Genomic DNA, 16,937 nt, shown 5'->3' with positions numbered 1-16,937 from the left:
TATTAGTCACAAGGAAGGACAATGTAATTTCAAAAAAATAAAGTAACTATTGATTGGTTGATAATTAGATAATAAATCAAAAATAATTAACATAGAGTGCCACATAATTAGTTCAAATTTTTAGACTTTGACATACTGTTTTCTTAATGGGGGAATTACATGCCAGTGAACGAATTTTTTTTTTCACACACACATGCTCATTACAGAACTACTTATACTTTGTATATATTTTATTTTGGATGTCCCATTGTTTTGAAATTTCACCTTTCTTAATTACAGCTCACTCGGCTTTACAAATCGGGTTAAAGCGTCGGCTTTCATGTCATTTTCTTCCACTCCTTTGCCCTAATGCTTCTCTCTGTGGATGTTGTTTTAGTCACAAAATCCATTCCCAACCACCCCATAAATCCTCTCTCTCTCTCTCTCAACTATTTTCAATGGGTTTTCTCGCCCACTAATTTGATAACCCAATTTTAAAAATTGTCTTCCATTTTTCCCTCTGCTTTTCTTGAACTTTCTCGGCAATTTTCTTATCTGGGTTTCCTCCAAAACATGGGGAAAAATCAACAATACAAAGCTATGCAGAGAGCAAGGCTCGGTGCGAGCTCAACGGGCCACGATGAGATCGAAGACGGCATGGTTTGTACCCTTTCATACTACCACCTCTTCCTAATTCAATTTATGATCTCTTTAATCTTGATATCATCCACTATTTGATTTTTTTTTTTTGATTGTTTGCTAAAATATTATCTGTTCTCTTTAATTTTTAAGTTTTCTTATCTGTTTGGTGTTTAGTGACAATCGTGATGTTAATGGCCAAGCTTAAATTTTGATCTAGTCATGTAATATTGCTGGTGGTTGGTGACCATATTGAAATGGTCTTTGCATGACCTAATCAAAACTCCAGATTTATTAACCCTGATGGTTGGTGACCTTCTTTACAAATCTTGACTTTGTTGGCTCAAATATCTTGATATAATGCCCAAATGACAGTTTTCAATTGGTCTAAAGTTGTGTCATCTGAAGTTATTGAGGAACACTGATAAGTGTTGATGAAACGGAGAGCGGCACCGCAAAACAGGAACCACACCATTGTTTTTATCTCAAGTTATATATATATAGCACTGAAAATCTTGAAAGGAGCAGCCCTTATGTATGCAGTTTTTTAATGAGTAAATGGCAAAGCATGTTGACCTATTCATGATCCCCAGATCTTCTAAACTATCAAGAATCTCATCAAGTCTTGAGTTTGTTGACTCAAATATCTTTACTTAAATGTCCAATTTTCCTTTTAAAGAAAGCAGTGCTCTCTCAGATAAATGCAATGGAATTTAGGTTTAGTATATTTCTTGTATTGCTAATTGATGATGAGTGTCAACAAAAAGTAATCATAGTCTTTAGTTTAATATAAGTTCATTGGGCCAAAGAATTTTAAAAGAAGCACTGTATATCTTGAGTGGCACCTCTTCTTTTGGGATCGAGTGATACTCGAAACCATAAACCATTATCCACTTTGCACAATGCATCTTGTGCACCATTTCCGTTGCATGCCTGAAACTAGGCATGGTTTAAGATCCTTGCTTCCCAAATTTATTCACATTTACAATTTGAAATGACAAGAGTGGAAACCACCATTGGTCTACTCACTGACAATGCAACCATAATCATATGTTAATTCCTGAGCAGACCAGTTGTCTTGAAGTTACCATTGCAGATTTCCCTATTCTGTTGGGATTGATAGAACAAAAATTAAAGTATCTCCTTTTAGTTTTGGTTCACAAGAATATGCAGTCATACCTTTGATTATATCCAATAATTCTCAAAATTGGAGAAAATTAATTTCAAATTATGGTTAAGTTTAGGAAGTAAAGTATCTAATGATATATATCTACGAGTATCCAAGGAGCACGGATATTTGATACGGATACGATTCCTTTTTGAAGTATTTGTTTTTCATAGGTTCCATCTATTCCATTTTGTTAAAATTAATGTATTATTGATTGATTTATTGATATATTACAATGATTCCTATATATAGAAGAGAGGATGTGGGAAGAGAATAGGTGAGTGTGTAGTAGGTATGGAGTAGGTGAGGAGTAGGTGGAGAGTAGGTGAAGTAGGTGAGTGTGTAGTAGGTGGTAGTGGTAGGTGTGTAGTAGGTGAATTTTAACAGCCCCCCGCAAGCTCAAGGGGGATAGGAACTAACCAACTTGAGTTTGGAGAGAGTAACAAAATAAGAAAATACATAAAAATAAAAGAGGATAGGAGACACTGTATGATCGTGTCAGACCATTGGTGAAGACACTGGATGGTGGTGTCATAACGTTGTAGAGGACACTGTATGGGGGTGTCATAACGTTGTAGAGGACACTGTATGGTGGTGTCATAACGGTGTAGAGGACACTGGATGGCGGTGTCAGACTGATGTAGAAGACAGTTTATGGGGTCATGTCGGACCGATGTAGCAGACAATGTTGTGACAGTTGTTGTGACAGTTTACGGAGTCTTGCTGGACCCTTGTAGAAACTAACCGGAATCAATGTCGGGACAGTTTACAGAGTCTTGTCGGACCCATGAAGGAGCTAACCGGAATTAATGCCGGGACAGTTTACAGAGTCTTGTCGGATCCCTAAAAAGTCGCACCCTCAAAAGGTGTGCCCAATCTTTCAAAAGGCGTGCCATCAAAAGGCGTGCCCAATCCATAAAAAGGCGTGCCATCAAAAGCGAGCCCAAGTCATAAAAAGATGTGCCGGACATGATGGCGAGGCGCGTCACCACATTGGCTTGCGCGCCCGTTTTGTCGTCTGGCGTCAAGTGGCGCGCGATGCGCGTGTCTGCCTTGGCTATTTAACCAAGACGGAGGCTGAGGCGAAGGCAGAGGCTGAGACAAAAAAACCTGCGAAAATCCTTTGAAAAAACCTCTTCCGTTTCTGAGAAAGAGATTCTGGAACACTCTGTTGCCCAGAAAATGGTCTCGTCTTCCCGTTCAGCTACCCAGAATATGGTCTTTTCGTCCCGTGGTCTGCTCACTCTCTTTCCCGATCTCAACGAGTCAACAAGAGAGATAACTGGTGCGGTGGCCAGTGAACCTCAACCAAGCGCCTCTGGTTTTGCTCCGTTCAACTTTCCGATGCGGTCGGTGGAGCAAAAAATGGCGGTGCAAACTGATATTGAGGCCAATCAGTATACTTTGAAGTCATGTGTGGAAACCATGACGGCGGTCACAAACTTGTCGCACCGGCTGCAGAGTAGGACAAATGAGGTACAGCAGTTAAACGCCCAGCTGGCTCTGCTCCAACGCATGTATAAGGATGCGCGAGCAGAGATAAGTGTGCTAAAGGCGGAAAATAAGGAGCTGAAGCGGAAGGCTACCGTGATGTTCCGATTTGGAAGGCCGCCATATGCTGCAGTGGAGGAGCAGGGAGTAGTGATCGTGTCCAGTGGAGTGGGAAACACGGAGGCAAAACCGGCAAGGGCCGCCCAGGACGGAGGCAAGAAGAAAAGACCGGCGGCAGAGTAGAGAAAAATCCCACTGTGGGCGTGGGTTTTTTTGTTTTTGTTTTTTTTTTTTTTTGTTTGTTTTTTTTTTTTGTTTGTTTTTTTTTTTTTTTTTATTTATGATGTAAAATTGTGATCGGGGTTGATCGTTGAGATGAATAAAAGATGGTTTGGTGTGCAAAGCTATATGGGTATGAATGAAATTGGAAAAAGATGAAAAATAATGTGAAAGAAAAATAAAGAAAGAAATAATAAAAATATATTTGAAAGCAAAAAAGAAAGATGGGAAAAATAAGGAAAGTGGTTTGGAGAAAATAAATAAAAATAATGGAGTTGGAAATCAAACGGAGGAGAGATGATGATGTTTTGTTTTTTTTTTTTTTAATATAATATAATAAAAAGAGATATATATATATATATATAAAATAACGAAAGTGGGGAACAAGGAGTGCACCAATAAGCTTTATAATAATAAAAAAAAAAGTTTGGGCGGTGGATGCAAAGTGAGGAGAGAGAGTGTTGGGTTATGTGGGTGGAGAATAAAGAAAAGAATCATACAGCTGTGTGTGTATGGCAGTTCTTCTTTTTTTTTTAGAGACAAAACTGAAATTCAGTCCACCAATTTAGAAAACCAGCCACCATATTGATTTACCCCACGTGCTAATCGGCTCAAGTTTAAAACCAAAACAATAAATAACCTCTTGGAGGCACTAGCAACTGTGGGCCCATGTGTTTGAAAATACATACATAATATATAAATATAAGAAACTCATATATATATATATATATAAAACAAACCAGCCCATGTGCATAAACTTTGAACCACGCTGTCAATCATATCAAAACTTAACCCAAATTTTGAGTTTCCCTCCATGCTACTAGCATGTGCCGAACCCAAAAAAAAACTGCACAAGTACCAAACAACCCCTCCTGCAGTAGCCAGCTCTACAAAGACTTGAATGGTACACTCAACCAAACCTCAAAACCAGCCCACGGTTTACTACGAAACCACCCACAACTCAGATTAAAATAATTAAGAGAAGTGGGGACTGGAGGCCGGCTTTCTGAGATCTGGAGACCGATTTGGAGGACTTGGGCTTGCCTCTGCCTCCTTTTGTTGCGGTAAAGCGAGGAGCAGCGGAAGCGGGAGCGACGGCATCGTCGTTGCTGATGAACGATAAGCGGCGATGCCAACATCTACGATAGCCGCAGAGGAGAACAGAGGGAGAGGGCATCGGAGCCTCTGACATCGACGGCGACGTGTTGATCTCTATGTCTCTCTCCGCTAGTGCTTCGAATTCAACAGATGGAGGAGAGAGAGAGATGAAAATATGGCTTTGTCATTGTTGGTCAGAAACCAGAGAGAGAGGATTTGGGCAATGATGGGAAGGTATGTGTAGAAAATAAGCGGAATAGGTTGAGGTCCGGCGGGCGGCCAAAGTGAGGCTGCCACCCACCGGTGAAGCGGAATTATTAGGTTCTCAACCTTGCTCTGATACCATGTTAAAATTAATGTATTATTGATTGATTTATTGATATATTACAATGATTCCTATATATAGAAGAGAGGATGTGGGAAGAGAATAGGTGAGTGTGTAGTAGGTATGGAGTAGGTGAGGAGTAGGTGGAGAGTAGGTGAAGTAGGTGAGTGTGTAGTAGGTGGTAGTGGTAGGTGTGTAGTAGGTGAATTTTAACACATTTCAACAATTTTCCAATAATTTGCGACAAAAGGGAAACTGTTGGCTTATCGTTAATCAAAAGGTGAAGTAGTCAACCCTATAGAAGTCAATGACATACAAGAAAAGCCACCTCCACAACGGATTTGACATACCTCGACTTCTTTCCTTCAACCTACAAAGAAGTTATAATGATTTTTGATTGGACAGATGCAAGAATCAACAAAATATCTTGTCAATTTCTCGTGTTAGACAATTCCTAGGTTCTCCTTCTCACTTCACTTACATGTACAAAAAGGGCATGATGAGCGAATTGTGATTGGATGAACACTTAGTGGAGCTGCTGGGTGAGGGGCTTGGCTCCCCCGGGCTGCTATAGCTGAACCATTATTGTTTTAGTTCATAGACAAAGCTAATTGACAAGGAGGTTCTAATTTACATAGACCTCGGGCTAGTACGACCAGGAGGTTGACTAGAAATCCACAAGAAATTGTCACTTTAAATTTTGTATTCACATATCAAATTTACTTGGCAAGGAACCCATTCTTTCTCTATTTTAATTAATTGAAGATAGGAGCTCACATAGAGCATTCCCTAATAGTGCACCTCAAATTGACACACAAATCAGTGTTATACCTATATTATTATGGATATTGGTACTTGTTGTAGTGAGAAAAAACTAGTTAAGTGCGGTTAGATGCTTGCTTATTTTTTTAATTCGAGACAATATATGGAGAGTAACATAATCACAAACCTCAATAGTTTCTTTCTCTTTCATTTTATTGATTTATTTTTGGATGATCCTCAACAAAATAAATATAGGTATTATACTAGTGACTTCCTTTTTTGGTTAATTATTGCTTCCAATATTTTGCCCTTTGTGATTGGAGCAAGCTTTGTTCTCCTAAATACTGTCTGTTTGTGATGTTTTAGAGCAATATCTTATTTGGTCTAGCATTTAAACTATGTTTGACTCACCTATTTTGTTTGCCAGCTTCTCTAATTGCTGGCTTTTGTTGCTGGTTCCGCTTGATGAGGGAGTTTAATTGGATAACTAATATAGTCATAGCGTAGGTGCTTTCTCTGCTGTACTTTTTCTGATTAGGATTGTCGCAGGTGGATGGTTCTTTTCATTCACCAGAGTGGCATGCTGCTCGTTTGGCCAGCCTCGAAACTTCTCACACAGTTACTTGGGAAGAATTCAAAAGGAAGCAAAAGGTAATCTGTTGTACACAATTACTGATGTGTATGCTACAAATCCCTCTTCGTATTCTTCAACATGAATATTGTTTCCCAAACTCTGAACTATTTGTGGAAAAGTTGCAATGAACATGATTAATATTTTATTTTAAAATGAATATTTCATATCTTACTTTGCCAATTGCAACTTGTTAGGATCTGGTTTGTTGGATTTTTAATGTTTTCAGAGCTATTAAATTTGTCCATGTTGCATTGTAACATGTATTATTTGGAAAAGAATGAAAGAAAATCTCAAAATTCTGTTCAGTAGAATTACATGATGCCTTTGAGGATACTGTAATATCATTTCAATTCATTGATGGGACATCAAAACAACAAAAAAGTGAACTGTATTGTTTTTGCATTCTATGTTACATGGGCTCGGGTACGAGTATTGGGTGCGGGTGTAGGTGTGTATCCAAACGTTAGACCTTCATAAATTTAAATCTTGGATCTTGGGATACATATCCAAATTTGGATATGGGTACGGCGACACATCATATGCACATATATATTGTGTATTAGATAATATTCTCGGATGAGATGTTGTAAATTATGTCGAAATATACAAGAAATTAAATAAGATTCAGGAACATTATAATTCATGTGAGAAGCTAAAAATATTGCTTTACTAATAAATGTGAGTTTCTTTTTCTTCATGTATTGTCACAAATTATAGGATCTGGGTGTCAAAATTGAGTGCAAGTGTCACTCATATTCCACACCCTTACCCATGTCATATCTGGTGGACACGGGTACAGTGGGAGAAATAGAAGAGTCCATGTAACACAGTTTGCATTATCTTTTTGGAAGTTGAACATCAAGTGCAAGACCATGTTCCTCAAGCAATGAGTTGGCTGCCTGTTAAAATCGGAGAGTATCATGGGACATAAATGTTTTTTGTCTAGTGGATTAAGCTGTGCATTTCTTCAGTTTTATTACAGTGACTGAGGCTTCTTGTTGGATGTTAGAAAAGAGTGGGAAGGGGGATATGGTGGAGAATTTCCATGGGGGCTAGGCGGCGGAGGGCTTTCACATGATTTCCTCCACCTTCTTAAAGACTAAAAATTAAATTACTAATACCTGCTCTTTTCTTAGGGTCATTCAAGCTCCTTATATTCATGGAGACAATTTTTAGTTGCATTATGGCATAATGATACTCCCTTATTTTGCCCACCCACTTCTTTCCCGCTATGTTACATTGACTCGAGCACGAGCATTGGTTACGAGTATGTGTCTAAGTGTCCAATTCATCTAATTCCAATATCCAAGGGCACTGAAAAACAACAAAATATTCACATTTAGTAATTTAATTTTTTTAGGGTTATTCACAAGGTGGCATATAACATTTTGTGTATAATATGAGAGTTTTATGTATTATTTTAAGGTAAACTCCAATTACTAAATATGCTTGCTAGGCAAATGCCCATTGTCCAACTACACATCAAACACATCCATAACCTCACCCCAAGTGTCGAGCCCTTGACATAGGTATTTCATGCATTTAGAAGAGTCCATGTAAAATGACTTCTGCTAGACACAACCGCTTACATTTGACATAATTTATAGTGCACGACACGTTCTTAAGTTCCCTTTATTTTCTAGAATTGAAGTTTGCACCTCTCCTTTACCACTGATTGATTCATTCTTCTCCATATTTGTTTTTTTCAATGCTAGTGTGAAGCAAAAATTTGATGTTTATTTTAACACAATTTCACTCACGTGACAATATATCACATAAGTTCTTATTATGTAGGTTGGATCCATTCAAGATATAACACATCCCTTAATTACAATCCCTTGTTTCAAGGGAATACCCTTTGATTCCAACTTTTGAATATCACAAGTTCCTTGTCAAAGAACTAGTGAAATTATTTATTTATTTTATTTTAGTGAGTGGTCCAAATTAATCATCTAGGTTGCCTACATATTTGTGTCGGGAAACAAGTTCAAATAGGAATCAAATCAAACATAGTTCGAGAAGGAATTTGGCATTTTACTTTTTGGAAATTTTGATTTTTAATGAACGTTCGGGATTATGGAGTTTTGTAACTGCTCCCAATGGAATGGGTTGCCTATGTATCCGAGTTAGGTAATGAGTCTGAATCAAAATCAAGTTGGCCATGGTTCTTAAAATGAAATTTGTTTAGAGGATTTTTGGTGAACTTTTGAGGCTCATAAATTGTTGTGATTGCATCCAATGGAATGGGTTGTCTACGTATTTGAATCAGGGAACTAATTCGATACACAATCAAGTCAATGCAGTTTATAAAAAGAAATTTGGATTTCAATTTGAATGGTGAATGACCCGAATTTAATTTGAGTGAATATTTGGGTTCATAAAGATTAGATTATGAATGCACCCATCGGAATGGGTGGCCTATGCACATCCAAATTAGGGAACAAGTTCGAATCGGAATCAAGTCAACTGCAATTCAAGAATGAATTTGAGGTTTGATTTTGATTTTGAGAAAATTTGATTTTTAGTGAACGTTTGGGTTCAAAGAGTTTGTGATTGTACCCAATTGAATGGGTTGCCTATATATCCGAATCAAGGAACAAGTCTGAATTGGAATCTAGTCAACCATAATTCATAGAATGGAATTTAGGTTTTGATTTTGAATTTGATTTTGGTGAACTTTAGAGGTTCACAAATTGTTGTGATTGTGGGTTGCCTATGTAGCTGAATCACGAACAAGTTTGGATCATTATCAAGTCAATGCAGTTCATAAAAAGAATTTGGGTTTGAAATTGAAAGGATGAATGATCCAATATTTGATTTTATTTTGACAAGGCAAAAGGTTGCCGAAGTTATTTTTAATCAATTTAATTCTGTCCGTAACTTTTAAGTGAAGCTATATTTAAGATGGCAAGATTACATTCATAATAAACCCCAAGGAGTTGGCCGAGCAGTAAAGACTTGAAGATCAAATCCGAGGTCTCGATTTGAGTCACCCAAGGGGCTAGTGGAGGTTTATTTGGTCATTAACTTCAAGGCCCTGAGATTAGTTGAGGTGCATGCATGTTGGTCCAAACACCAGTTATCAAAAAAAAAAAAAAAAAGATTACCTTGATAATAAATTTTAGGCCCTTAGTTATTTTTTATGGTCTTGAAAAGATTTAACTTGGGCCTTACGAAACTTGAATTTTATGCCATAAAAGACGTACTTTTGAGCTACTTGGTGGGCCTTTTTCTATGCATAAAAGACAATGTAATTTGGAGCACTGAGTGGGCCCATTTTAACGCCATCAATTACATTTTATTTTTGGACCGCTTGCTGGGCCATTTTAAATGCCATGAATGGTGAAGAAAATTTGGGCCGTTGGACATGCCATTTTTATGCCGTGGAAGGCAAAGCATTTTTAGGCCACTTGACCTGCCATTTTAATGCTACCCTAGACTGTGTAACATGGTATCAAAGCCGAAGTACATGGGGATGGGTAGGGTGCGTGTCCCTGGCTTGCACACTACAGGTGTTGCCGAGTGAGCACACTGGGCATGAGGGAGGGTGTGAAGCGAAGTCCCACAAATATTAAGCATATAAGCTTGAGGGCATCCTCACCTTTTGAGCTAGCTTTTGGGGTGAGTTCTATCTAAAACAGTGTAACATCACTTACACTAGTTTTTGGCACGGGTGTGAAGTGATTCAATTGAAAGCTATGAAGCATAGGTACTTTGAAAAACTTGTTATACTCATATTGGATACTTACCGACGTATGATACTTCGTATGGTATTTCTACATATGTACTAGGTATACGAAACACATTCTCAAATTTTTTCTTCTTAGTTTTTGGCTTACTCAGGGGTATCTAGTATATATCCAAGCCGTATTGTACCTCAGTCAAAACAATATTTTCTTCTACTACAGAGATAAAATTCATTTGACTATTCTTTTTTATTTTTAGTTTTATGCTTAGCAAGATTTTAAAATTAAGCTATGGTTTGTAAGTTATTTACAATAATGACATTTAATTTTGGTTTATACCTTTACTTTTGACATTAAATGTTAATTGTAGGTTAGATCTAACAAATTAAACTACTTAATCAATTTTTGCATTACTCAAAATTTAAATAAATATTTTTTGCAAACGTACCAAGTTGTACTTGTACCCTACTTCTTTTGGATTTTACCGTATCAACGTACTTATATCGTACCAGTACCAGTACTCGTACCCGTATCTGTGCTTCATCGATTGAAAGTTTATTTTTTATTCATGTAAAATCATTCACACCAGTTTTCGACACGGGTGTGATGTGACATGCTTAAACAAATTTTTTTTTTTAAGACCAAGTTTAATTTTGCAATTCTGTTTTATTTAGATACACTCATAAATGTGATTTGATACAGATGTTATAGTGATATACTTGAACAAAATAGGAAATTTTTTGTTAGAATGAAACCAACTGAAAATCTGATTTTACATAGCAACAGAATTTTTGTAATCCATTATGATAACACTGATTTTTTACACGAGTGTGATAGTGATAATGAAAGGAAGATAGAATAGCAAAACTATGCTCTAAACAGTGAATGAGAGGTTTGTGGGAAACAAAAAATAAATATGATAAAACTGAATTTTCTTAATTTTCTTTCAAAACCGATTTATCTTGCGAAAAGTTGCGCGAAGAGAATTAAAAATTTTAAATGTGAGAGCGAAAGAAAGAGATGGGAAGAGAAAATCTGTTCCAAACAGATTTTTTTTACTGTGAACAGTGAACAACGATTTTGTGTGTGTGTGTGTGAGAGAAAGAGAGAGAGAGAGAGAGAGTAGAACTGTTATACCTTCCCTCAATTCTGTATTTTGTTCTTCAGTTCGATTGTCGAACTGCTCTCTGTACCTCTCACCTTTCTCTTCTGCTGCAATATCCCTCCGACTCTGTTTGTTTTCTGTATTCTTCTCCTTCTTTCTCTGCACTGTGTATCCTCTTTACCTCTTTATGAACTGATCCCCCCCTTCCTTGTGTGCATGGGTTGTTCGTATAAACAGAGAAAGTGAGGTGGTTTCCCATGTTGCTAGTACATGGTGGTTGAAGAAAACCTCTCCCACGTCTGTGGCTAGTTTTTAAAAGTTGCTTCATCTTTCAAAGTTGAATAGCTGGTACCCAATCATGGGTAGTTGTAGTACATAACCTCACTTGGTATTTTTTGTTTCTGGGTTGTTCCAAAGAAACCCCCTTTCTGATTTATATATATACGCACATATTAATTTGAAAATGGTTTTCTTTCCAAAATGTGGCTTGTCCAGTAACTACCATGGAATAACTTTGGGACCACCTCCTACAACTTCAGATTTTATTTTATTTATTTCACTAGTTACTTTCCAGCGAGCACTTTTGTCATCATAAACCCAATTGACATGTCTGGATTACTGGATTTTACTTGACCAAACTAAAAATAATTGAGGCCATTTTATTGTCACAATTTATATTGGGTGGCTATGGTCATTAGTGAATTAATTTGAGGTCGTCATATTAAATAGCCTTATGGCATCTTAGGGTCATATTAAATTTAATAAACTTGAACTTTTAATTTTCAATGATTATAAAAAATTGTATTTTAACAGCCAGTGAACAATTTCATAGCTACCTTCTTCTACACTTCAAAGGAGACCCCTAAAAATCTTTTACCATTCTTGATACTTGTAAGAGCCTAGTCTAATACTTCCTCTTCCCTAACCCTCTTTTCCAGAGTATCTTGGTTTGTAGACACCAAGCTCGCCTGTTGCTCCAAGCATGATCAGATGAAGTCTAATCTTACTCTGTCCCCACAAAGCTAATCGGCCACCTCCTATGCTTCAAAAGAGATCCCTAAAAATGTACTGCCATCCTTGATACTACAGAGCACCCAGTCTGATACTTCCTCCTCTCTAAGCCTCCTTCCAGAGCATCTTAGTCTGCAGACATCAAGCTCCTACCTCTTCTTCTCCAAGACCTGCCACAGCTAGTGGAGAACAGCATAATGGCGCTGTCAACTCCTCAAGATCCTTACTCTCTACAACCTCCATATTGCCCCTAGCAGGATCAAACAGAACCCTATCTCTCTCTTTCCCCACGAAGTTAACTACATTCAAACACTTGCTACCAACTAGTCTTTTGTCTTCTCTTCTTTATAGTGCTTTTGACGGATGTTGGATGTTAAATGTTTATTACTTGTTTGCTTAAATTTAAAAAATTAATAGATCATCCATAAAAAAGATATAAACAATAAGGAGTTAACTTAAGAGTCGAGTTCTTTTTTATATTGAATTAGTGTTTGTTTTTGTTTATTTTGATTGTGGATGTAATTAATCTACATAGCAACTAAAAATATATAAAAAGAAAATATTTTTTATTGCCATGTCCTTCTTGTGTTTGTGTCCCCATTTTTTTAAATCACCTTGTTCGTGTCTGTCCTCTCAGATCATATGTATAACCCCATTACACGAGTGTTGCCTTATAAGGGGCTTGAAGAAAAGTTATAATAGAGAGAAGAGTGTATGAGATGGAGATGGGTGGAGAGGAGGGATGTTTGGTTATAGGTATATGTTAAGAAGCATGAACATGAACACGAACACAGACATAGACACAAACACAAACACGGTGATTTCAAAAAAATGAAGATACAAACAATGAGAAAAAAGAAATATTTTTATATGTATTTTTATTTGCTATGTAAATTAATATTACGTACGCAAACAATTAAAATTAACAAAATCTAACACTAATTCAATGTCAAGAAAAAAAAAAATACCAGATTTAATTAATTAATAGATCATCCGTAAAATATGATAATAGTTAACTTAAGACAAAATTTATCATCCAATGCATCATTAGTTTACTACAGTCTAAGCATAAAGTAATAAACATTCAACACCCAATATCTATCAGAAGTACTAATGAAGAGGGGGAAAGTCCCCAACATGTTCCCAGTAAACAAATTTAATTTAAATAAACAGAGACACTAGTTGGCATGTCCCGTGTTCCCTGCACCCAACAATGCTACAACACCTGTTTGGAGCGGTCGTGCTTCATAGGGTATATGAGTTTTTGGTTATAGGTATTAAAAACATTATATATTATTTAATGGAAATTTGGTTTTGTAAAAGGGCAAAAGGATAATTACATATTTGCAGTTAATCCTTGTTAGCCAACAATTCTGACAGGGAAGGTCAATGTAATATGAGGAATCACAAGGGAGGTCCATGTAATTAATCAAATTTTAAATTATAAATACATTTAGGAAGTATCGGATATTTTTCTGCTAGTATCTGATAAGTGTTGGTATACAATATGAATACAACTCCTTTCTAGAAGATTCCGTTCTTCATAGTTAGGGATTGATCTCTCAACCGTTCATTCTTTCTTCCTATTGCTTGTGTATTCATACTTGCATATTTTTGCTCTTTTTTTTTTTTTGGTAAGTGCCTATTTTTGCATTAAAAAATGCATGGTGTGTACTGCTTGAACAAATTTGAGTTGCATTCACCTTTTGAAAATTTTGATTTTCAGCCAATACTTGGATCTTATGTCTACCTAATTAAATATTCTTGTGATTGAGAAACCCTATGAACACTTGAGCTGTACTTATTGTGAGTTGTTAAAATTATTTTCTTTTTTATTTCCTGAGGATAATTAAACATTAGTGTTCCAACTTCCAACTTCATCCAAACATGGTGATATCTTCAATTTTTTCTCATGCTATTTCTTTTTCCTTGTTTTAGATTTTACTTTGGCTTATATTCTTCAATAACAACTTTGTCATATTTATATTTTTAGCAAGTGTTAACACACCACTTTGTCTACATGCTAGTTTTTTGGTTTAAATTCAATGCTCATTTTAACTTAAGCTTCAGTCTTATGATATTTTTGTTAAATTCTATTATGGACTTCATTTGCTAGGAAGATGAAATGAGAAAGGGGGAATTGGAAGCAGATAAAGATAAAATGATGAGAGAGTACAGGGCTCAGCTAGATGCTGAAAGGGCTATCAAGCTGGCCAGAGGACGAAATCACTCGAGCAGTAAATCTAATCATAAAAAGGGTAATTATAGAAAAATATTGGGAGAAAAAAGTTTTAAGATTTTTTTGTTTTTTTTCTTCTCTCTTTTTCCCTTCTTAATGTTGTATGTAGCTCTCTTATGAAAGTAAATGCGTTCTCGCAGACAAGTATAAGGATTTGAAGAAACGCAGCAGCAAAAAGAGAAAGGTGCCTAAATTCCTTATGTTATTTACATTTGTTTTCTTGTCCTTTCTAGAGAAACAAATAAAAGAAAAATAAGGCACACAAGTAACTTGAGGAATGCTAATCCAGAACCATATTTAATTTGTTTATTAGCATTTTTGTTGGGAAGAATGGTTTTTTGAACCTCCAGTTGAAACTAATTAATCTTATGGTCAGTAGAAAGGAACTTTTGTTTCTCACATTGATTACCTGAGAAATATTTGGTGGAAGCTGTTCATACTTATATTGTTCCTTCTATAGCTTTATATAGGCAATAATGAGAATGTCGAAGTTTACCTTGTGGACTCGGGTCGTGCAATTAGTTTTTATTTCTACCTTTTGAAACTGGAAAGAGTTGCCTTAAGATCTGATATGCCCTGATCAGTAAACACCTGGTAACTTGCCCAGACGTAATGAGTTGGTGTAGAACCATAGAAGAGAAAAAGGAGAGGAGAGAAAAATCCAGAGAGGGGGAGAATATTTGAACTCTTTCTTGTAATTAATTATGCCAAAATAACTGTAATGGTTCAATACACAGACAGACACACAGTATAGACTAAGAAGCACGAACACTTTGTTTCGGCAAATACTCCCCAGCACGTCAGATTTGTTCAAACGTGTCCAATTAATTTTCATATGGTACACGCTATGGACACTTGGTTAAAATAGCACATGAAACACATTGCAAGTTTGAAAAAGAAAGTAATAAAACAGTGTGGGTTTATGCCTATTAATTCCTCCTTTAAACTTTTTAATTTTAGGAGTTCTAAATCCCGAAACTTCTATTTTGTTTATAAATAGAGCTTTTTAAAATAGATATTAGGACTTTTTGTTCACAATTTGTTTATAAATTACTTCTTACTATTTACATAGAAAACATATATTTAATTTTTGTTGCATCTCTGCCATGTTATGTTTGGATTATTTTAGGTGTCATATCGGCTTTTTCTTCATAGTGTATCATATATTTCTTCTTAGTTGCTAGACAGATGTATAAGCATGATCCAATATGAAAACAAAATATAGAATTAAATCCTAGTGAAATTAAAATTCACAAGTAAACTAAAATCTAACTAAATCTTGTCCTCTGACTAAAAAATGTGCGAAGATTGACTCCTCTTTGGTCCCCATCATGAGTCCAATGGGAAAAGGGTTTCTCTTACAGGAAGATCTTCAGCCCGAATTACACTTCATTGTCATCAGTATATATAAATTATAAAATCTCTCTCTTTTTTTTTTGGCATCTACACTTCCTAGTTAGGATGTCCCCTCTCAGATTAATTATGGTGTGGAAATTGATACATCTGAATGGGTGCCAGCAGTGGAAAGGGTGCTTGGATATGAAATAAAATGGTTTTGGTTCCTTCTATTTTCATTACGATTTTAAAGCTTGCAACTGGATTAGGAAAATTGTGATTTTAGTATTATTTTTATTTCGATTATTGTGAAACAAAATTGGATTCTGTGAACTGTATAATTTTGATCAGGTATGATAAAGCTGTTATTATTGTTTCGGGATTGTCCTTATTTTGGAAGGGAAGGAAGTTATCAGTTTGATGATTTTATTAAACCTCAGCCAACAACACTAGCATTTGGACCATATTTCTGGGGTGGTCTAGGAAACATGTTTTAAAGATTATAATTACTGTTTGCAGCATTCGAGGCGGTCTTTTGAATCGAGTTCCTCAGAATCTTCAAGTAGTGACAATGAAGAGAGAGAATCAAGAACATCGAAATCAAGGTCCAAGAAAAGGAAGAAGGAAAAGAAGCACAGGTCAAGATCTAAGCACTCTAGCAGCAGTGATGATGAAAAGGCTGGTGGGCCTTTGCCACTTTCTAGATTCTTCGGGAGCGTGAAGAGCTGATGTTTTCCTGATGGTAGGCCTTGTAGTCTTCAGTTCGTCCTCTCCCTAAAATGTATATGAGGTCTGGATTATTCTCAATTCACTCTGGCAATTGTTCTCTCTTTCTTCCTTCCAAGGTGGATAACATATGTGATGATGTTCTGATTTATATATTTTTTTTCCTTAAAATGCAATTTAATTGGAAGAAAGCTTCTTATCTAATGGGAGTGCTCTCTCTCTCTCTCTCTCTCTCTATATATATATATATTTATATGCTATCACTACTGAATTCAAGCTTATTGAGGTGAGGTAAGATGGATGATAATGTGGAAGAGAGTTGAGTTCAGCCTTTGAAGCTTGAACTATTAGGTTGTGTTTGGATTTTGAATTTGTCAAAAAGAAAAAAGTTACATATTTTTTGAAAAAGTTAGTTGCATATTTTTTTTTAAAAAAAATTATGAGTAATTAATCGATTTTT

The 16,937-nt window shown here is 36.1% G+C and overlaps 1 protein-coding gene across 1 annotated transcript; it reads left to right on the top strand.

The window, feature by feature from the left end:
- The first annotated feature begins 241 nt into the window (after positions 1–241).
- LOC114277586 (uncharacterized) lies at positions 242–16,681 on the top strand. Its single transcript, XM_028219483.2, has 5 exons — positions 242–639; positions 6,291–6,392; positions 14,294–14,435; positions 14,557–14,600; positions 16,271–16,681. Exons 1-5 carry the CDS (start codon positions 553–555, stop codon positions 16,478–16,480), a joined length of 585 nt encoding a protein of 194 aa, XP_028075284.2. The 5' UTR covers positions 242–552; the 3' UTR covers positions 16,481–16,681.
- The last annotated feature ends 256 nt before the right edge of the window (positions 16,682–16,937 follow it).

This window comes from Camellia sinensis, chromosome 7 (assembly GCF_055761805.1).
Source record: "Camellia sinensis isolate YWXY chromosome 7, ASM5576180v1, whole genome shotgun sequence".
Lineage (NCBI taxonomy): Eukaryota > Viridiplantae > Streptophyta > Magnoliopsida > Ericales > Theaceae > Camellia > Camellia sinensis.
The sequence above is the reverse complement of the archived record's forward strand: the minus strand, read 5'-3'. Positions and strand labels throughout refer to the sequence as shown.